Here is a 22,431-nt window from a genome sequence, read left to right as displayed (position 1 = left end):
CCACCTGAGGGGTTCCCCAAAGGGCGAAGATCCTCGAAGGACTTCCTGAGCTAGCTCCCACTCGTGGGAGACTGTGCTCTGCCTGCTCAGAGCGTCCGCTGTCAAGTTCTTCTCTCCGGCTAGGTGGACTGCCGATAGAGAGATTCCTTCCTGAATTGCCCAAAACCAGAGCTGCATTTCCTCTCTGCACAGTGGCAGTGACCCTACGCCTTCTCTTTTGTTGAGGTAGTGCATGGCCACCGTGTTGTCCGTCATTATCAGGACATTTCTCCCCTGTACTGATGGCAGGAAAGCTTTCAGCGCTAGTCTGATCGCTCTCAGCTCTAATAGGTTGATGTGTAGTCGGACTCCGATGGAGACCAACGACCGCTGATGGTCAAGTCGTTGGCATGGGCTCCCCACCCCACGAGTGAGGCGTCTGTGACTACTGTTATCTCCGGCCATGGTTGCCAAAACACTTCTCCTTTCAAGATGTTCTCTGGATAGGCCCACCATAGAAGGTTGTGGGCTACCTTGTCCGGAATCCGGAGGAGATCTGTCATTCTCCCTGAGAATTGCGACCACTGAGTTCTCAGTGCCCACTGAAGAGATCTCATTCTCAGGCGAGCCTCTGGCACAAGGAAGATGCAGGATGCCTTGAGGCCTAGCAACCTCAAAAAGTCGAAGGCTGGGAGACGTTGGGCATTTTGAAACTTGGTGACCATCTGCAGAATATCTTGAGCCCTCACCTCTGGTGGCGAGGCTTTTCCCAGGGAAGTGTCCAGGACCGCTCCAATGAACTGGAGTCTCTGTGATGGTATCATCTGTGACTTCTTTAAATTGAGGGAGAAGCCCAGTTTGTGAAGGAAGTGGCAGACATAGTCTAGCTGGGTCTGAGCTTGTTCAGAAGATACAGCCCTGATCAGCCAATCGTCCAGGTAGGGGTAGACGTGGATCCCTTCCCTCCTTAGACTCGCAGCCACTACCGACATTAGCTTGGTGAAGACCCTCGGGGCGGAGGTCAGCCCAAATGGCAGTACTCACCATTGATAATGAGAGTCGCCAATTGCGAACCTCAGGTATTTCCGTGTGTGTGAGATGGATTGGCACATGGAAATAAGCATCCTGAAGGTCCAGAGATACCAGCCAGTCCTGGAGCTGGAGGGCCTGAAGGATCTGAGAGAGAGTTACCATCTTGAACTTGTCCTTCCTGAGGAACTTGTTCAATTCTCCTAAGTCCAGGATGGGTCTCAGTCCTCCGTCCTTCTTTGGTATGAGAAAGTAGGGGGAGTACCAGCCCTTGTTCCTGTCCGCTACAGGTACCAGTTCTATGGCACCTTTCTCTAGCAGGTCTATAATTTCCTGCAAGAGGAGCAGATTTGGAACTTTTAGAGAGCTGTGCCCCGGTGGATGACTCTGAGGGATGTGTAGAAAGGGTAGGCAGTAACCCTCGGAAACTGTCTCCAATGCCCAAGCATCTGACGTTATAGCCTGCCATTCCGTCAGATGGTGAGTTAACCTGCCCCCTCTACAGGTGTTTTGTGTGGAAAGACCTCAGAGTGGTTTGGGGGCGGCTGATGCAGATGCCGAGGGTAAAGAGGCACCTGATGCTGCTGCGGCTTTAGTACTTTTGACCCGTCCACCTCGGGTGGATCTCCTTTGGCCTCTTTGAGCCGGCTGTCCTCTGCCTTTCCCGAATGCGGAATAATAGCGAAAGGACTTTCCTTTCCCAGAGGTTCCTGAGGGGCGAAAAGGAGTTTGGCGGATTGCAGCTCCTAACGATTTTGCCGCTGCTTTAGATGTCTGCAACTTTTCCAGACTGTCATCAGCCTTTTTATCGAATAAAGAAGAGCCGTCAAAGGGCATATTCAAAAGTCTGGCCTGTACATCTGGCGCAAAGCCAGACTTTCGCAACCACGCATGCCTGCGGATTGTCGTACTTGCCGCCATGGCCCTGCTGATACTGTCAGCGGAATCAATGCCAGTTTGAAGTGACTCGCACATGGCATCTTTGCCATCTTTAATAATGTTAAGGAAGGCTTCCCTTTCCTCTCCTTCGGGTATGCAGTCAGCCGCTGATGAAGCACACTCCCACAGTGTGTGACTGAACCTGGCGAGCGTACAAGTGGCGTTGATGGACTTCAACGCCATACTACAAGCAAAAAATACTTTTTTTGCCATAGAATCGTACCTTTTGTCATCTCTATCCTGTGGGAGAGTAGGGTAAGCGGACCTGCTGCTTGATGAAGTTGCCGCTTGAACCACCAGGCTCTCCGGAGTCGGGTGTTTTGTTAAGTATTCAGGGTCAGCCGCAGCTACCCTATACTTGGCTGACAATCTTTTATTGACTGCAGGGATAACTTCAGGAGTTTCCCAATTAGATGAAATCTTTCTTTGTAAGGCTGCATGGAAGGGGTCCACAGGATCCTCCTGTGGACCTTTGTCTACTATGTCTGTCAGGTCATCCTGTTGAAAAACAGGTGAAGGCGCAGACCAACCCATAAATTCAATAATCCTTGCCATCAGGGTTCTATAGGGTGTTTCGGCATGTTCCCCTGGGTCTGGTTTAACAAATTCCACTTCTGGGGAAGTGTCCAGCCCACTTCCCTCATGCAATGATTCCTGTAGGTCTTTCAACCTTCTTTCCTCAGAGGTGAAATCCTCTGAAACAGGTAGTGTGGTCCTCTGCAACCCGAAGGTTTCCTGGTCAGAATCCTACCCTTCTTCATAGATTGAAGATAATCCGGGGTACTCTGACCTCGGAAATGGTGTAAAACCCATTTCTAAGGCAGAAGGAGCCAAACTCATAATTATTGGGCGAGAAAACGTCGATGTCGTTGACGCCATTGTGACAGGCTTCGAAGGCGCCGAGAACGGCGTCGAGAAAACTGGAAGAGGCCTCGAAGAACTTGAGAGGATCGGCATCCTACTTGAGGATGTCGACGATGGTCTTGGCGTCGTGCCGGAGGCTCTTGGTATCACCGTTGGCTGTGAAGTAGCCGTGGTTTTCTCTTTCATCGGCGTCGATGTCTGTGTCGACGATGGCGTTGAGTCGATCGACCGATGCATCGAAGAACCCTTCGACAACGGCGTCGATGGTGCCGATCCATGCGTCGAAGGGATCTTCGACGACGGCGTCGAAGACGGTGCCTTCTTACCCGATGGCCCGTGGCGCTCTCGGGTGGACTCTTTCGCCGGGTGTAGAGACTCGCGGCGCTTCGATTTTTTGGGTTTTTCACCCGGGTATCACCCTCAGCTGTCTTCGAGTGGGTCGAGGCCGCTTTCTCGAAGATGCTTAGCATTTTCTTCCTGAATTCCTCCCACTCAGCCTGAGAGCTGTGTTTTGTGGGGCAGGAGACCCTTTCTGGGGAAAAAGAAGATGACGAGGAAGGGGATCTTCGACGTCTCTTCTTTGAGTGTCTTGATCTCGACGAATGGTGGGAGCTTTTTCGAGATCTAGAATGGGAATGCTTTCGACGGCGAGGAGACGAATGCCTCGACTCAGCCGAAGAAACTTTCAAGGAGGTTTTGACTGACTTACCTCTCTCGAGCTTCCCCTTGCGCTCCTTCAAGGCTTTCGCCGTCATGGACATGCAGTCCTCACACTCCGAATAATGGTGCTCGGTTCCCAAGCACCACAAGCAGATCCTGTGTGGATCTGTTATCGACATTTTTTTACCGCAGTCTTGACATTTTTTGAAGCCGGATCGAGGCGTTGTCGGTTCCGATGAAGAAGCCATCGAGAACGAGTTGGTATCTTCGAGTAAATCTAGAAGGTTTATCTGACTGAACTGAGCAACGATATTCCGAGGCCCCACGAAGCGCGGAAAAACGGAACTGAGCAACGGACACCGTGCGTGGCTATTTATGGGCATGGTGACGTCGGCGCTGATACGGTGGCTGTCGAGGGACATCGACTCAGCGGACGTCGACGCGCAGCACCCTCTACAGAGAAAACATTTCCGAGGCCAGCAAGCTGGAGACAAATTATCAAAGATAAGGAATACGTTGGAGGACACAATCCCTTCGAAATATATATTTTGTTAGTTTTTTTATCACTGAAAAAACACAAGTTGAAGTTTAGTTAAATTAATCAGATTTATCACAACAAAACCATTGAAATAAGAGCATTGGGGAAGTCATGACTGGTTTGCTTGGCTCATGTTTGCGAAACTACTGGACGCAATAACCCCAGACCCCCCGGCTTTCTACCCTGTAAATCGATTTAGCGCTTTGTGCGCAAGTTGTTTCATACCTGCTCCAATTCTATCCAGTGGTTCCCGCTGTGCGCTCAACCAAAAATTAGTTTTCTTAATAACATTTTACCAGATCTTTCCCAAATTTCTAGTTGATTGGAAGAGGGGAGAGGTTCTTTGTCTGCTAAATATCAACTAAATCCATTGTAAGAGTCAAAGGTTATTAGCAATTAATTCAACTACACTGTGGTAATCGTTGCACTATAATGAAATAAAACAATGATATTTTGGTAAGAAGCCAACCGAGTATTCTTGTTAATCATTAATGGTGTTGGTGGGCTGAGGAGTACAATGTCTGTAATGTGTGCTACAATATCTATAGTTGGTGCTGGATCACCTGTGGCTGAACATTCTATTTTTTATCTTTAGAAGTTGTAGGAGAGACTAAATTAACTTGCTCTTCCCCTCTCGCTGCCAAAGACACATTGCTCGGCAAACCATATTACCTGGGAACAAAGATTGAGTTGTGGAGGAAGTTCTCAAAGACCTTGCGGTACTCCGCTTCTTCCTTCTCGGCTTGCTTTTCCGCCTCAGTCTTTGGGCACGCGCAGCAGTGTCCTTTTTCTGTGCCTCCTCCGTCAGGCTTGGAGGTTTCGGAGGTATCTTCTGTGTCAATTGTCCCATTTGCATACTTCCGAAGTGGAATCTTATCTAGAAAAAAAAGAATAAATGGAAAGCTGTTTAACAATAAGATCTAGAGAAGCTATAAAGACTTAATACCATTTGACACATTTTTTTTTACCCAATATCCTTCCTTCCCAGTAAACACACATTCCACGTAGCCCTGCACTTGCTCTCAAATGCAGCAGCGGTGGAGGTGTCACTGAATCCAGGATCAGTGACTCGCTAACCAAGTGGAAATTACAAGTTACTCACTGTAGTGCCTAACGTACTCCTAGTCATGGTCCCCTTTCCTCGTTCCTGTATGTGGCGTCCCTCGCAAGGGATGGGAACAGAACCTTTTTCACCAGACAAAAATGGGATGGGGAGGCAGAAGCCCTCTGAAACCACAGAGAGGATCCACAGGTCTGCGAATAATGCCCGCCTGGACTTAATGTGAAGAGCAAGCCTGCCGCCACCAGAGAACTGTGGACCTTGATGATCCAGTCATTGCTTCTTTCCCTCTGAGGCTGGCGTCTGGGAGGGGGACTGGAAGAAGCCCCTGTGAGAAGATCTCTGCTGTTTGTGCCTGTGCTGGCTGGGGGACCTGCCTGACTGCCTAACTCTCCGATCCTGGAAGCCCCTGAAGCCGCCAAAACGTGCTACCCCTATCAGCCTGAAGGTCTTGGATACTGGTTTCACAAGTATGGCCAAGGACTTGGCTGTCCGGGAACTGTTCTTCTTCTTGTCCAACTTCTCATCAGTAGACAAGTGGACCAGGTGCCCTCCTTCAAAAGGGTGATCGAGGATGCAGTGTTGTACATCAGAATTGAACCTGGTGGACTTGAGCCACGTAGTCCTCCTCATATCTGCGGCCATGTAAATGGCTCTACATGCCATGTACATAGTGTTAGGAAGGCATGGTATCAACAGTAAGACAGACAAAAGTGACCACAGTTCAAGGGTGTTTATTGAACTTCAAAAAGGGTTTGAAAAATGCCCATCTAATCCTAAATCTACAGATGGGAGCAAGCTAAAACCATCAAATCATAACGCAGTCCTAGTGGTATCTGGTCAAAATAAAAGGGCCTATACTGATACACCTATTGCCAAACCTTAGCTCTAAATACAAATATTGAGGCACACAATTTTATGTAAAAGAAAGAAGTGTTTAAGAAATGATGTGTCAGAATGCTCAGGCCGTTGACCTCCCTTGCCCAGGTTTTCTGCACGGGATAATGCAGTACACTCGAGTTTAGCACAGTCTCTGGCTTCTTTAGCACGAATGTGCAGTTCAAACATTAGCATCATGGCTTTTTGTGCCCAAATCTCTTTGCCGTCCAAAGTCTCTTCTGGCAGAGGGCCTGATGAGATGAACAAACAATAAGTTACAAGTTACTTTCCTCTTTGGAATTTCACATGTACTCAATTTCTCAGGTGATTCACTATAGCCAGGCTCAGATAAATTTTTTATCCCAATGTTCAATCGGTCTCCCTCTGTCGGGCTCAGACCAACTTAATTCAATCCAACACAAACTTGCTTTAACCCAAAGCTTTCAATTGATCTCTCTCGTTCTTTACTTTAGCATCAAAATTCTTGGCAGTATCAACATCGAAGACTTTTGACTGTGCACAGGACTTTGCTTGACCCGTTGCAGGACCACTTTGATGCAAAGTTTTTTGCCACTCTTTCACCTTTGTCAGCTCTCAGTTGGATACCTTACAGAGATCTTCGAATGAGCATGCACGCAGTGCCGGACCACTCTGTCAAGGGTATTGTATCTTGGTTCCAAAGTTCAATCACTCATATGTTGTTCAGTTTTTACTCGCGTTGGTTATCACGTGTGTTTCATACACTGTTCGCTTCAGCGCTCACCATACAATGTTGCTCCTTGCAACCTTGGCTTCAACACAGACCGGTCTGGTATAAGTCTCTCCAACTCACCGGCTGTGTTGATCTCACTAGTACAGTAGAGCCAAGGACAGTACCACGGCAGCAAGTGATTGTCCCCGCCTTAATTATCTAAGTGGGAGGGCCTCAGGTACCTCCAACACACAATGCAGGATTCTTCAGCCTGGTTTCCTTTTCTTACGTTTTCTATTCTCAAGGGTTCGTGAAAGTAACGGCTCCTTGTCGAAAAGGTCAAGGGCACTTCCCTCCATGTGATCCCCTTCTGTTTTGCCGTCTTTCTCCTTGTGTTAAACTGCCATCTTGGAACTACTGCTTCCTCGTGTGTTTTGCCTTGCTCGTTCAATGCCTTCCTCCTCTTCGTTTGTAGCCCTATCTTTTTACACCTGGGTCATGTTGCAAAGCTGCAGGTGTGCTCTCATTCTCCGCCTTTTATCCATGTGGGGAAGTGCAATGGAAGTCAGGTGTGTGTGTGTGATGGTCAGCAATTGCCGACCCTGCCTGACCATTCTATTGGGACATGTCAGGTATACGGATTGGGTGTTAGTCCGTTTTCTCTCATAGCGAGCTGTCCATCAGAAAGTATTAGTGTTGGAAAAGGGGGGCGGGATTGAGTTCCTAAATATCCTACCTGGTAGGATGGGGTAAAGGTGTTACAGGAAAGGGGATACCGCAAATTGCCATCCGGTGTCCCCATTTAACTCCCCGAAGAGACCTCACCCAGGTGATACACCCGCAATGGTCCACCCCCAGGAACTGGATCGAAAAGCGATGGCTCTGTCCTGGCCACCTGGATGACAGATCCCCGGGGACTAGCAGGTGAGACACCTTCAGGTTTCTCACAATAGGAGCCACGGAGAACTCTAAGTCCTGTACCACAATTTTGTCTTCGGCCAGACTGGTCTTGAAAGGCACCTGCCTGTGGGATGGCAACTCCAGGAGGAAATGTGCAATCTCCCTCCATAGCCTCTGATTTGAAGTGGTCAGCATGACATCCGCATTAGCTTGTCGCAGGTGGAGGCCGGCATTTGGAGTATACTTTTTTTCCGTAGGACTCCAGAAGCTACTCCTCCTTGCCTTGTAAGGCTGATGTAGACAAAAATGTAGTGGATGACTGCGGTTTGGCGTACATGGAAGCCGCTGCGATGACCGATGAATGTGGCTGTGGGTGTACTGACAGGAGAAGAGAGTCCTGCTCTGCCTGCCTGTACTTTACGTCCAGCCGCTTGTTATTGGATGCACCGAATGAGGTTTGTGGTCCTGCCCTTCCTTGCCAGAGCCTCCACATCTTTGAGGGGAATGCCAGAAATGGTGGCTGAACAACAGTCAACACCTCGGCTAGGACCCCTGCCTCTGGTTGCTCCTTTTGGGGCCGAGGAATAACCAGGTATTCCGCTAATCCGACATACCTGCCGTGGAAAGCCCTTGCCGAAGAAGAGGTGTCCTGCTCATCCTCCTCGTCAAATGTCACCCTGATCCACTGTGTCCTGTGGATCTGGAGGCGGTGTGCTCAGAGGTGCCGTTGTCTGGGGGGCCAAAGGTGGCAAGGACTGGACCAGAGTACTAGGCTGAGTGGGAGTTTCTGTGGGTTGAGCGGGTGTCAATTCTAGGCGTGGAGCCAGGGGCTGCGGGAGCATAAGCGGAATCATATCTTGGATGATTTCCCCTTTGGATACCTCCCATTTGAGGAAATCTCATTAGTGTGAGGAATTGCTTGAAAAATTGATCCTCACACGCTGGATAGCTGCGCTCCTGCACAGGCACGAACGGGGTAACCGATGTGTAGCGCCCCTGCCCCGAGGGCACCAAGTAGGACATGTACCACGTGACTTGCGGCATACTCATGGAGGACCATTACACCCTTGGGGTGAATTCCTGTCTTTGTGGTTCAGTGGATTGGCACGCTTCTGCACGTGCCGCCATTTTGTCTGAATGGCCGCCATTTTGTTCTGTACCGTGACACATGCGGGTTGCGTGTCTACGCGGTACTGGCTCTGGCCTCCGCCTGTTTGCTCCCCCCATTTCCCCCTCTTTACGTAGGCCTTCTATTGGCTCATCCTGTGGAATATCCACGCATACAGTAGACGGGGCGCGTCTCCCGAACCCAACCAATTATCCTGTTACTAGAAACCTAACTTGACAAGAATTATCACCTTAACCATCCATATGCTCCGAATTCATGGGGGTGCCATTAAACATACTCCAACTATCTTCTTCCCTCTCCTTCTCTCTCCGACATGATACAAATTCGTTAGATATTATATTTGCATAACTAATTTCAATTGTAACCACGGTTACCTTGCCTACTGAACTTACTACCATATGTACATGTGTTGTTTTGACTCACTAATCACACATTCCAATCCTAATTGTGAACTGTTTTAAAACTCTCCACTTGGACACCACACACTATTGGGTGACTCACTGAACCCTGTAATGTAATCAATGTGAAAGCATAGCCTTCAAAATGACTTGTTACACTCAACTTAAAACTTAGCTTCCTACTCCTTAATAGATACAACATAACATCAAGGTTTATTTAAACACAATTTGGCAGTACCTAGCGCAACTGCTCAGCCCTGATTGGGTGGCTGCATCCATTTCCAGCCCCCACCGCCAGGCGGAAGCCGCCGCACGGAAGCCCTGCACCAAAGGGTTAACCAAATGGCATGTCTGTGCCTGTCTTGGCGTGCCGCGGCATCGCGTCACCCTGGAACTGCTAGACAACCAAGACTTGTTAAGGGACACCTACGGAAATTTTATTATTTGTATCCCTGTCCGAACTCAAATTACACCTAACGCTGATCATATTACATGAGCTCCACACGTATGAGAATTTGGCCGTGAACATTAACTTTATGTACCATCCCAACCGACATTGAAACCTGCTATTAGCTATACTAGAAAATACGTAAATGTTGTTCAGTACTTTTCTTAGTGAACACCAGCATTACCCTTCTGATGTCTAGATCACGGTGCCTCTGACAATTGCATAACTCGAAATGTAAAGTGTATTTTACGCTACACTAGGTCACTGCGCCTAACACCCAAAAACACACGCCAGACTAGCTCACAAGCCTTCATGGAAGATGACCACTATGCTTACTTTATCCTACTGATTTGTTAACCTCAAGCATATGTATTTGCTAGATTTGCTACAGTGCCTTTTGCATTACAAATTATTTACAAAATAATGCCTGCCAAGCCAATAGCACCTGCTGAATGTGGCCTGCTATTATATACGACTACTGCTAGTGTTGACTGGTCAGATATATCTGCTAGACGAGCCAAAATTGCCTATTGCACAACAATTCATTGTGAGGCTAGCCTACCTAGCCTCTGGTAGGTAACCAGCGTGACTATCTGCCTCGCTAGCCTCTATACTCTTGTACTTGCCACCTGGTATGCTGATTGTGACTACCTTACTTACTAGGAGTACAACTCATAAGAGCCTAACACATGTATGCACCAGACCAAACTCCACTGCCCACTACACCATAAATTAATGACAGACTAGCCTACCAGTTCCACTTAAGGCGACTATCGTGCTTACCGCAATCTGCTGCCCCCATCATCTTTAAATACTTGCATTTGCTATAACTAATATCTTCAAATTAATACCGCCCTAGCTAACTGTACCGTTAAATGTAACATTGCGAAGGTGACCATCCCACTTAATGCGATCACTGTTCCCATTAGCTGAACAAAGATACCTGCCAGGCTAACCCATGCGGCCTACTGTGCTACAAAAGTCTGGTAGACTAGACTATTGCTTCGAGCAAAGGCGTCCTACTAAGCCAGCCTGTACCCTCTCTGCGCTTTCCCACAGGTAACTGATAACCCACATTAGCACCAACGAGCTAGCAACCCATTATGATTCTCCTCAAGTTTGTCTTTGATATATTACTGAGTCTCCCTTTACTAAGACATCATCGAACTTCAGCCCGCCTGCCCTCATACTTACCAATAAAATGTTCCACCACAAGACCAAACAGACACCTTTCCTCCCTCCTTTACAAGCCAACTTGTCTTCAGGCTCGATCAAACCGCCCCTTTCCTTCCCAAATTAACTTCTGACTGGGAATACAGCCGAACAAAGCGAAATAGTTCCAACAACCTCGCCACTCTCACCCCTGCGCAATTGATTGTGCGGTTCACTACCAAGCCAACTCCTAATCAACCATGCCATGGCACCCGTAGAAATGAAGAACTTGCCTCCAGGATCACCATCCAGGCACCTCTAGTCAACCTGTATCAGGATCAGACACTCATCACTCCCCATAGCCCCACGCAAAGCTTATCAAGCCACACTACTCCTGGCGCCCCACCCAAAAAACTGAAACAAAAGCGAAACAAACCACCTACATCATCAGCCCAACCTAACAAACCTCTCCCACCAGTCCTGAAAAAGCCAGCGCTTATCAAAGGCACACTCATTAACGCAAGATCTGTAGTTGCACACGCAACTGACATAGCTGATTTAATTAAAGACAACAACCTCGACTTCCTAGCAGTCTCAGAGACTTGGCTTCACGCTGCCGCAGGGCCTTCCCTTATGTTAGCCATTCCAGACTCTTACACCATCATCAGAGCTGACAGAGAGAATGCCAAGGGCGGAGGAGTCACCTTCATAGCTAGCTCTAACCTGGCACTCAGACCAACGACCTCTCTTTCTCCCAAATCATGTGAACTACTCACAGTCAAAATAACAACCTCCCACTCCAGTACCCTTACCATTCATCTCAAATACCGGCCTCCCGGCTCCCTAGGAGATTTCGAGGAGGACATGATTACTCTGCTTTCTGACAACACTAAACCAACGTCACAAATGTTAATACTTGCCGACTATAACTGGTGCCTATCTGACCCTAACGACCAGGCTGCTAAATCCTTGGAAGAATCTCTAAATGAATTGAACTTAACAGAGAAAATCAACCAACCTACCCACCCACATGAAAGGTCAAACTCTGGATTGGCTGGCAGACCACAACTGCCCTACGGTAATCACTGTCATTGAACCACAATCTTGGACCGATCATTCTTTCATTGCTTTTACCACTAACATTAATCGTCCAGCCTCAAAAACCAAGCATATTGCGCCTCCTCTACTTACTAGAAACAAGCGCAATGTTACAGCTGAAAAACTAGCCCCTATACTGATCCCAATACTAAATGCCAATAAATCTGAAGACCCTGAGGAACTAATCAACCTCTTCAATAACACTATGACTACAGCCCTTGACACTATCGCCCCATTGAAACTACGCAAGACTAAACCCAAAGACCACCTTAACACTTGGTATACTCCACAACTGAAAGCCCTGGGGGCGGAAAAAAGAAAATGTGAGACCACCAGGAAAATACTACCTTCCGATGAGAACAAAAACAGTCACAGAGATCACTGCACGCTACAAAGCAAAGATCATCAAAAATAAACAAAATACATATAATGACAGGATCCAAAATGCCAGCTCCAGCATTAAGGAACTATTTGGAATACTAAGGGAATTAGAATCACCTATAGCTCTGGATGACTCTCACCCTAAAGACAAAGCTTGGTGAACTGGCATTCAAAACGCCTCGGCCAATAAAATCACCATTCTCCAAAACAAAATTGCCTCTAAAAGACTTACTATAAATACTGACACAGTGCAGAACCCAGCCACCACCACCTTTCCTAACACTACCAGTTTTCAAATTTGCTCAAGTCACCACGACTGAGGTCGCAAAAATCATTAACTCTCTGAAACCTTCACGCTGCCAAGGTGATATCTGCCCTGCTCAAATCATAAAAGATGCAGTGAGAGATCTCACGCCTTTCATCACTAGATTAATAAACGCCTCTTTTAAATCATGCCAGGTTCCTACTAACCTAACAGACGCATGGGTGCTCCCTCTGATAAAAAAAAGCTTTGCTTGATCCTACCAACTATAGGCCAATAACCACTGTCCCCTTCCTCCTTAAAATCATTGATAAGGCATCATACATCCAAATACAGTCCTACCTAGAGATTAACAATCTCCTAGGGCTTAGACAATCTGGATTCAGAACACTGCATGGGACTGAAACAGACCTTCTAGACCTGAAAACACAAATAGACTTAATAAAAAGACAATAGACAATGCACATTACTCTTGCTATTAGACCTCTCTGCTGCCTTTGACCTGGTAGATCATAATATACTTTGTGAACACCTATTATCAGCAGCCAACTTCTCTGTGGAGGCCACATCTTGGATCAAATAATTCCTAAACAGAATGATGAGTGCATTCTCCCCATCAGATGTAGCTGACCCCATCCCTATTACCTGTGGAGTGCCACAAGGTTCCTATCTGTCCCCTACATTGTATAATGTGTTTACCAAACCATTATTCGACATACTGGACCGTCTGGGTGTCATCTACACTAACTACGCTGATGACACCCAGATACTGATCCCACTTTCTGGTAACTATGACACTGACAACGACGGACTAAATAAAATCTACTGCGTCATTCAGGCATGGATGGCTACCCACAGCTTGTGCCTGAATGATGATAAGACTGAAATTCGTACACTAGGCGCCCTTATTTACCTCAAAAACCTTAATCCAAAATACATCTCATTCAACATAGACAGGAACCTGATCACCACTACTAAGGAAACTAAAACCTTAGGCTTCCATCTTGATTCTGCCCTGAACCTTAAGAAACAAGTTAACGCCACTGCCACAGCTACTGACTATACGTGCAAACTTATCCATGCATGTAAAAACTATCTTTCCACAAATAGCTGCATGATCTTGGCACGAGCATTAATCCTGTCCAAACTCGATTACTGCAATGCTCTCTATGCAGGCGCTAACAAACAAGTTCTAAACAAACTCCAAACCCTGCAAAATAATGCACTAAGAACGGCCTTGAGTATCCCATATATCCGTAACAAGAAGAAGTCACAAATGGCTCCCCATTAAGGATAGCATTTTCTTTAAACTTGTCACCATCTCCCACAAATGTCTTCAGAACGCCACCCCTAAATACCTGATTGACAAAATTGTCCCGAAAACATCATCCAGACCTACGAGATCAGCTAACTCCTACTGCATTATTGTGCCTCGCTACAACCTGATAAGAGCGGGAGGCACTAGCTTCCCAGTGCAAGCAGCTTCTGCCTGGAATGCTCTCCCCCTCAACCTACACACTGACTACAACCTACACAGCTTTAGGACCTACACTAAAGAATGGCTCTTTACCAAGGACAGAGCACTCACTGCCTGATATGTCCTAGTCTCACAAATAACTTATTTTTTTTTTCAACTTTATTATTTTTACACACAATTATAACACATCAGAACACACATGTAAGAGTGAATTCGCAGATAAGCCACAAAATCAGTTTTTACATAACACATTCCATATCAAAGAACCTTATTATATTTTCATAAGAAACCCACCCCCACATCTCATCTCAATTACAAGACACAATAAAGACAGCACAATAGACAAGACAAACACCCTCCTACCCACCCCCACTATTATTTATACACCTATAAAGCAAGTTCTAAACTTTAATCGTTGAACGAACCCCACATCTCAGTATATTCATCCTCCTGATCACGCTTCAAAGCTTCTGTCTTTTCATACCATGAAAGTGTTCGCATATCCGATAACTAATTTTCATAGTGAGGTTTTTTTCTAGATTACCACACCTTCATTATATGTTTAATAGCCATCAACAGCGCTCTGTCAATCCAATTCACATGTAACTATTATTATTACTACTACCCATTGCCTTCTCGCTGTCAAATGTATTTATGTATATTTAGTCTTTTCCAGAAACCTTTATGCTGCTGTTGTACTATACTGAATCCCTGCTTCACGGCAATCGTATCAATGCCTCAGTAAAGCACCCAGATACCTCAGGGTGTGGCGCGCTACACAAAAATAAGAAACAAACTGTGAGAGGTCTCCAACTCTTCTCCTCTTTGAAAAGAAGTTACTTTGCGGTGCCTCAAATGAGGGATTACGGATGCAATGACTGCGTTCCAGAGAGGCTACATATTATGGAGAGAGAAGAGAAAAGATGGTGGCAGAGCCAGCTAGCCCAGTCCCTGAAAGGGATCAGACATCACAGAGGCTTTTAGGTAAGCAGCCTTCTGGGGGTTTTAGCCAAGTCCCCGGTAAGGGAAAAAAGCTTTTGAGGTGCTGGTAACGCAGTAGCTTTGTACCCAGGCCCAGGTAAGAACTCTGCATTTATGAAATCAGAAACAAAACTGTTAAAATCACATTTACAGAGAGGAATCAACAGTCTGTGGTGGACTCACTTCAGAAGCAGAGAATAAAGAGCCACAGTGAGTAATGTATGCCTATTGAGGCTTGTTAATCTGCTTAGAATCACATGCTTTGCATGGACAAGTGAGTAGTACCTATAGAAGGTGGTGAGATGTTTGAAGGGCCAGCGGCAAAAAGATGCCTTAACACTGTCCCACTTGAGAATCCTGCCCAGAATTTCTATCTAGACAGTAATGTTGTGTGAAGGTGTGAACTAAACTCCAAGTTGCTGCTTTACAAATGGCATCTAATGGAATGTTTGCGATAAAAGCTAAAGTAGTACCCTGTGCCACAAGTTGAGCGTAATCTGGCTGTAAAAAGTAGAGTTCTCTTGGATATATAGCAACACATTTGAATGCATTTGACTAACCATTTAGAAATGGCTGATTTAGAGACAGGATCCCTTCTCTCCCTGCAGCCAAGGAAACAAAAAACAGGATCTGTTTTTCTCAGTGGTTTTGTTTCGTCTATGTAATGCATTACAGCTCTTCTAACATCTAATGTATGGAGACTTTCCTCTGCGGAATTAGTAGGATTTTGAAAGAAAGCTGGAAGTTCTTTGGACAGGTTAACATGTAACTTCGAGATAAATGTAGGAGAAAAATGTGGATGCCTTCTCCGAACCACCTTGTCTTTATAAATAAGAACAAAAGGGTCTTTGTACTGAAAGGGGCTGTAGTTCACTAACCGTTCTTATAGAAGTAATGGCTATGAGAAATGCAGTCTTTTAAGTGAGAAGTTTAAGACTGGTTTGGTGGATTGGCTCAAAAGTGTGACCCATGAGTTTAGTAAATACAATATTCAAGTCCCATCCAGGAGTTGGATCAGAAATTGGTGGGTGTAATCTTTTAACCCCTTCCCATGCAGGCTTCAACTACTGGAATTTCTGACCAAGAAACTTTACTTTGAGAAGTGGTGTATGCAGAAAGTGATGCTAGATGAACTTTAAGATAGGCAAAGACTAACCCTGATTCCAATAAGGGACACCTTCCCTATGGATGAACTCTCTAAAGGTACTTTCTAATCCAGCCGAGGCGTGCCACTAAGCCCTGCACGATACCCACCCATATCCCCATCACTGTGCACACTCTCCCAAGCCCACATTATCTAAGGCATATCTATCGTACCGAATGCCGGTGCATTGCTCCCATTGCGCCATACCGCCGTCAACAGATCTTGCACCGTCGCCCTATTTCTTCTCCCATTATGACATGTAGAACCTCTGAAAATCGTTTAAGACACTGGGCCTCATTACACGGATGGCGGTAAAGGGATTACCGGTAAGGGTACCGGTAATCCCTTACCGCCTTATTACGAGGTGCCTTCGCGGATCCCTACCTTAACAGCTGGTTTTAACAGCCGTTAAGGGCGGGACCCGCAAAGGGACCTTGAAGGTAATTACGGTACCGCAATTTGCGGTAGCGTAATTACCGCCTTCCCCATTCCCATTGAGCCCTATGGGGGCAAAAATGGGAATGGGGAAGTGCCATGGTGAATGGGGAATTACCGCCCCCGCACAACCGCCTTCCCTGTAATGAGGCCCACTGTCTAACTTATTGAACTGCTACCTACCACTATTGTGCATTTCCTGCCCATACTATGAAAATTGAATCTAGTCACTGTGTAAATGCTAAATTTGTGACTTACCTGTGACTACCGCTACTTAGCATTTCCTGGCCATACTATGAAAATCGAATCTAGGCACTGTTGTAAATGTTAAACCTGTACCTGTGACCTAACGCTACTTAGCATTTCCTACCCACACTATGAAAATCTAATCTAGGCACTGTTGTAAATGTTAAACCTGTACCTGTGACCTACTGCTACTTAGCATTTCCTGCCCAGACTATGAAAATCGAACCTAGGCACAGTTGAAAATGCTAAACCTGTGACCCACTAATGATCTACCACCACTTGTTAAGCCGACATAGACAATCCCTCTCACTCCAACTGGGCAGTCTTCCCACCACTGCTCCTCCACTAGTTGCACGATCACAATGATTTCTCTTGCCGTACACCAGCTGCACGCACCCACTTCAGTGACTCTCCACTACCATGTTGCCCAAGAATCCTCTAAAATCCTTATACTAGGAGACCTAAACTTAGGATATAATGACCCAAAAGATAAATCCGCCGCAACCCTAGCAAAAGAACTAGCAGACCTAGGATTCTCCCAAGGAGTACTCACCCCCACTCACTCAAAGGGCCGCACCCTTGACTGGATCATGGATCACAACTGTGCTTCCAACATTATCTCAAACACCGCCTATCCCTGGACAGACCACACTTGCATTGAATTCCTTATCCCCACCACCCCTCGCTCCAAAGCTCTCACCCATGCGCCACCTGCAACAACAAGAAGCTCAAAAAAACGTAACGCAAACAACCTCCGACCCTACCTCAAAAACCCTTGCTTAGCACCACCTTTCTCTCAGGATCCAAATAAACTATCAGCCATCTTTAACGATACTCTTACCAATGCCATAAACTCAATAGCTTCCAAAGTAAGAAAGAAAAAAAAATCATTTCATTGTAACTCATGGTTCTCGGACGAACTCCAAACGCTCCGCGCACAAAAGCGTCAGTCACAAAAAAACTGGCAAGTGGATCCTAGTGACCTAAATAAGAGCCTCTTCAAACAGATAGCTCTCCAATATAAAAAAGCTATCATCGCAGCAAAATCAAACTCTTTTAATGAGAGGATTTCAAAGGCCAACTCGCAAGCTAAAGAGATATTCACAATCTTTAACAAACTACCTCAGATGAGATCATTAAAAACAAGGCCTGGTGCGCCAGCATCCAGTCCGCTATGCTCAATAAAATAAAGCTGCTCCAAAATAAAATTCACAACCACTGCAAAGCCCTCCCGAACCAAAAGACTAACCCTCCAACACAAGCCAAGAGTAGTAACCACAAACACGCCCAATTCGTCTTCAGAGACATTACCGAATCCGAGGTCCTTGAACTCATCAAAACCCTCAAATCATCTCTCTGCAAAGGAGACATTTGCCCCCACCAAAATTATCAAGGAATGTGCTAACGATTTAGCACCCCTGATTACTGCTTTCATTAACGCTTCATTCAAAACAGGATCTGTACCAAACAGTCTCAAAGAAGCTTCGGCGCGTCCCCTTCTAAAAAAATAAAAACACACTTGACCCAGCGCAGCCCAACAACTACAGGCCTATAACGACAGTTCCGTTCCTTCTGAAAGTCTTGGATAAGGCAGCTCATAACCAGATCCAATCATACATAGAAGCCAACTCCATATTGGGTAAAAGGCAATCTGGTTTCCGTGTTGGGCATGGAACAGAATCTGCCTTACTAGACCTTAAAAATTAAATCTCACAGATCATGGACAAAAGGTAAACCTGCCCTGCTCCTCCTCCTCGATCTATCAGCAGCTTTTGATCTGGTAGATCACAAAACACTAACTACCCCATCTCACTCAGGCAGCCCATTTCTCTAAACAAACAGCATCTTGGATCACATCCTTCCTCGAAGGTAGAGCCATGAAGGTCTTCTCCAACATAGCAAATAAATTGCGGTGTTCCCCAAGAATCATGTACAGTTCCCACCCTCTATAACCTCTTCACAAAACCCCTCTTCGACCTACTTGACTCAACGGGTGTTGCATTTACCAATTATGCAGACAAAACTCAAGTACTCTTGCCACTATCTGGCCTCTATCACCAAGATGCCACGGCCCTGCACGACATCTATGCTACAATCCAAGTCTGGATGATGGCCAATGGCCTTTGTCTTAACAGGGAAAAGACTGAAATCCTTATCCTCGGTCAGAAAAACACAATAACAAAGCTAAGCCCCCAATACGCCAACTTTAACATCGATAACTCCACCATCACTGTATCATCTTCCGTCAAGACTCTAGGTGTCCACATTGACGCGAATTTATCGATGAACAAACAAGTCAGCGCCACAGCCTCTGCGTCAGCCTACAGCACCAAACGTATCAATGCCATTAAACCCTACCTGTCCGCTCCCAACTGTCTGGCAATAGCCAGAGCAATAGCCAGAGCAACAATAGGCGCCAAACTCGATTATTGCATCGCTCTCCTAGCTGGCACCTCCTCCAAAAACATTCACAGACTACAAACCACACAAAACAATGCCCAAAGAGCCGCTATGAGCATCCCTAGAAGAGACCATATATCCCAAGCCAGACAAGCAGCACTGTGGTTACTCTCAAAATCCTCACTATCACACTATCACACACAGATGCATCAACAACACTGCTCCCACATATCTATCTGAAGCTATATCAAGAACCGCCTCCACACGCCCTACCAGAACACCAACCAGTTACACATACCACGCATTAAGAGAGCTACAGCTGGAGGGCTAGGCTTTTTTCTTACATTGCGCCAAAACTATGGAACTCACTCCCTGCCACCCTCACAGCTGAAACTTCCATCTCTGTCTTCCGCAATAACCTTAAGACCACTCTCCTTAACTAAGACTGCTACGACGTCCTCTGTTCCTAATCTCTTCGTGTCTCCCTGAACACTTCATCTGAGGCCAGCAATTCCCTGATTGGCGGTATCAGGAAAGATACTAGCCAACCCGACGCCGGGAGGCGTGTGCCGGCCCCTCCTGGGAAGGCACTGCAGGCAGGTCCCCATTGCCGGAGTCGAGATCATCACACAGCACAACAGCCCACCGGAGCAGGAGCCTCCCCCCAACCTCTGCAGGAGTAGCAGGCTGCACCCGAATGGCAGACTACCAGCAAGGTATGCTGACAATGCTACCCTAACGTGCATATGTTTATTTGAAGGAGGTACTCTTAGCGCACTAGGCGCGATATCGCATTTCATTAATTTCGATTTCTACAGAGCTTTAGCCTGAAAGCGTTATATGCCAAAAGAAGCCCTGGCAATCTTGATGCCCACTACAGCGCCATTGATGCGCACGAGGCTCCAGCCAATCCAAGATGGCCGCCCGTGTTGCCTAATCTCTTTGTGTCTCCCTGCACACTTCATCTGAGGCCAGCACTTCCCTGATTGGCTGTATCAGGAAAGATACTAGCTAACCCGATGCCGGGAGGCATAAGCCGGCCCTTCCTGGAAAGGCCCTTAGGGTAAGGCCAACAACTGTCCAGTGACTGTCCTGAGCTGACCAGAGCCCAGGGCCATACCCCCTGTTCGTGCTCCTTGAGACTGTGAGTAATCTATGTCCGCCTATACTCACTGCCTCTGCACTCTCTATATATCTAGCCACCCAGAACAGTTCCCTTCACTACCCCACCTGCACTAGCCATGCACACTAATCACTGTGACGTACCTGAATGCCACTTAGTGTTTACAAAAGAGCCTGACTCCTGATACACCTTTGCCTCTGCACTCTGTATTTTGCTGTACATCCACACCCTACTCACTCCTCGTTGCTAACTCAAATCTAGGTGTTCTTTGTTTATGCATTTTGTTCTAGTGCCTTTCTGGCTCCCACTGCAAAATTCGAATCTAGGTGTTCTTTGTTTATGCATTTTGAACTAGTGCCTTTCTGGCTCCCACTGCAAAACTGGAATCTAGGTGTTCTTCGTTTATGCATTTGAACTAGCCCGAACTAATGTTCATTACGCCCTAGCCGATTTTGCACGTATTCTGTGTATTTTCGCCAAGCCAAGTTTGCCCAACCTTAGGAATACTGTGCTAACTGATCATGTTTATTTGTGCATTCTAGCCTAGTCGATCTGTGTCTACCCTGTATTGGATTCTAGCCAAGCCGAATCTACCTTTCGGCGATTGTCCAGCCAAAAATTAAACTTCTGTCCCAGCGCCCCTGGCACTAGTCATCACTCTCGCTGCTAGCGTTACAGAAAATGGTAACCTTAGTATTATTGTTATGCACCTTGATGCCTATCAGTCACCTACTAGCACCACTTTCAATTCTTAGCCCACCTACACCAACAAACATGATAACAAACCCTGTAACTACGAGCCAACTTCAACATAACAGGGCTTGCACTACAGCACCCTATGCCTCTTTACCATGTGACACTACTAAGAGAAATGTGCGTCTCCATGCTAGACTACTTAAATTATACCACTAAGAAGATCGCTTCCAAATACTAACCTCAAAACTAATCTCAAAATTAAAATTGTCTCTGCCACTACCTACACGGGACACAAATATCCCGCAGAACAACAACCACAAGTGCAAGTCGCGTGCTAATAACGCTGACAAATCTACCCCTGTCAAGGCATCTACCGAGAACCCCCCCTCTCAAAGGGGCCCTTCTCAATGCAAGATCGCTTGTCGCACATGCCACTGACCTAATTACAGAGGGTAAGCTTGACTTTCTAGCCATTACGGAAACATGGCTCCATAGTGCAGCAGGATCTGCTCTCATGCTAGCGATCCCCAATGTCTATACTATAGCCAGACAAGACCGCTACAGTACCCGAGGAGGTGGCATCGCCATCATCTCTAGAACATCTCTATGCCTACGAGTAGCCCCTGCCCATCTGTTACAATCGTGTGAAGCCCTCTCTATCAAATTCCAGATAAATAACTCTCAAACTTTGACCATTCACCTAATATATAGACCGCCTGGTCCACTTGGGACCTTTGAGGAGGACCTGCACAACTTACTCACCAACAACCTCAAACCATCCTCGCAAATACTCTTATTAGGGGACCTCAACCATGGCTTTATGGACCGAACAGACAAACACGCCACAGACACAGCCACAGCCACAACAATTAAGGCACTAGGTCTTTCCCAAAAAGTTACTAAACCTACCCATCAAAAAGGTAGAATACTGGATTGGATAGCGGATTGCAACTGCACAGCCACCATTTCTTCCATCCTACAGCTCTCCTGGACAGACCACTCACTGGTGTCCTTCGACCTATCAACTACAAGACTTACCCCACAGGTGCTCCCAGTAGCATCACCCTGTCTAACTAGAAACAAAAAAAGTATAACAGTAGAGAAAATTATCCCTGCTATCATCCCCACCCTCGACTCCCTGCCAGAAAATCTAGACCCTAGTACCTTAGTTCAAGAATTTAACAATATCATGCTCTCCGCCATAGACAGAATTGCCCCCCTCAAACTCAGGCATAGTAAACCTATGGCCCACATAAATAAATGGTTTACGCCTCAACTTAAAGACCTTCGTACACTAAAAAGAAAAAGTGAAACCAAATGGAAACCCTGCCTTTCTAGTGAGAATAAGACTAAATTATCCTCACTGTCCTCACTTTATAAGAAAGAAGTCTGCCAGGCCAAACGTAAATCGTACGATGAGCGTATTGCCAACTCCAATTCCAATATGAAAGAACTCTTCTCCATACTTAAAGAACTTGAGTCCCCAATAGTAGCACCTGACATCTGTACCAAGGACAAATCT

At 46.4% G+C, this 22,431-nt stretch overlaps 1 protein-coding gene across 1 annotated transcript in view; it reads right to left on the bottom strand.

Annotated features, from left to right (window-relative positions):
* IGF1R (insulin like growth factor 1 receptor) overlaps positions 1 to 22,431 on the bottom strand; it is a 1,701,728-nt gene that overhangs the window by 590,399 nt on the left and 1,088,898 nt on the right. Inside the window, exon 11 of the mRNA XM_069625053.1 lies at positions 4,682 to 4,886. Coding sequence (XP_069481154.1) covers positions 4,682 to 4,886 — 205 coding nt within the window. The remainder of the gene's footprint in view (positions 1 to 4,681; positions 4,887 to 22,431) is intronic.

This window comes from Ambystoma mexicanum, chromosome 11 (assembly GCF_040938575.1).
Source record: "Ambystoma mexicanum isolate Mex_15411 chromosome 11, UKY_AmexF1_1, whole genome shotgun sequence".
NCBI classification, from domain to species: domain Eukaryota; kingdom Metazoa; phylum Chordata; class Amphibia; order Caudata; family Ambystomatidae; genus Ambystoma; species Ambystoma mexicanum.
Note: the sequence above shows the minus strand (reverse complement) of the source record. Positions and strands in the feature narration are given on the sequence as shown.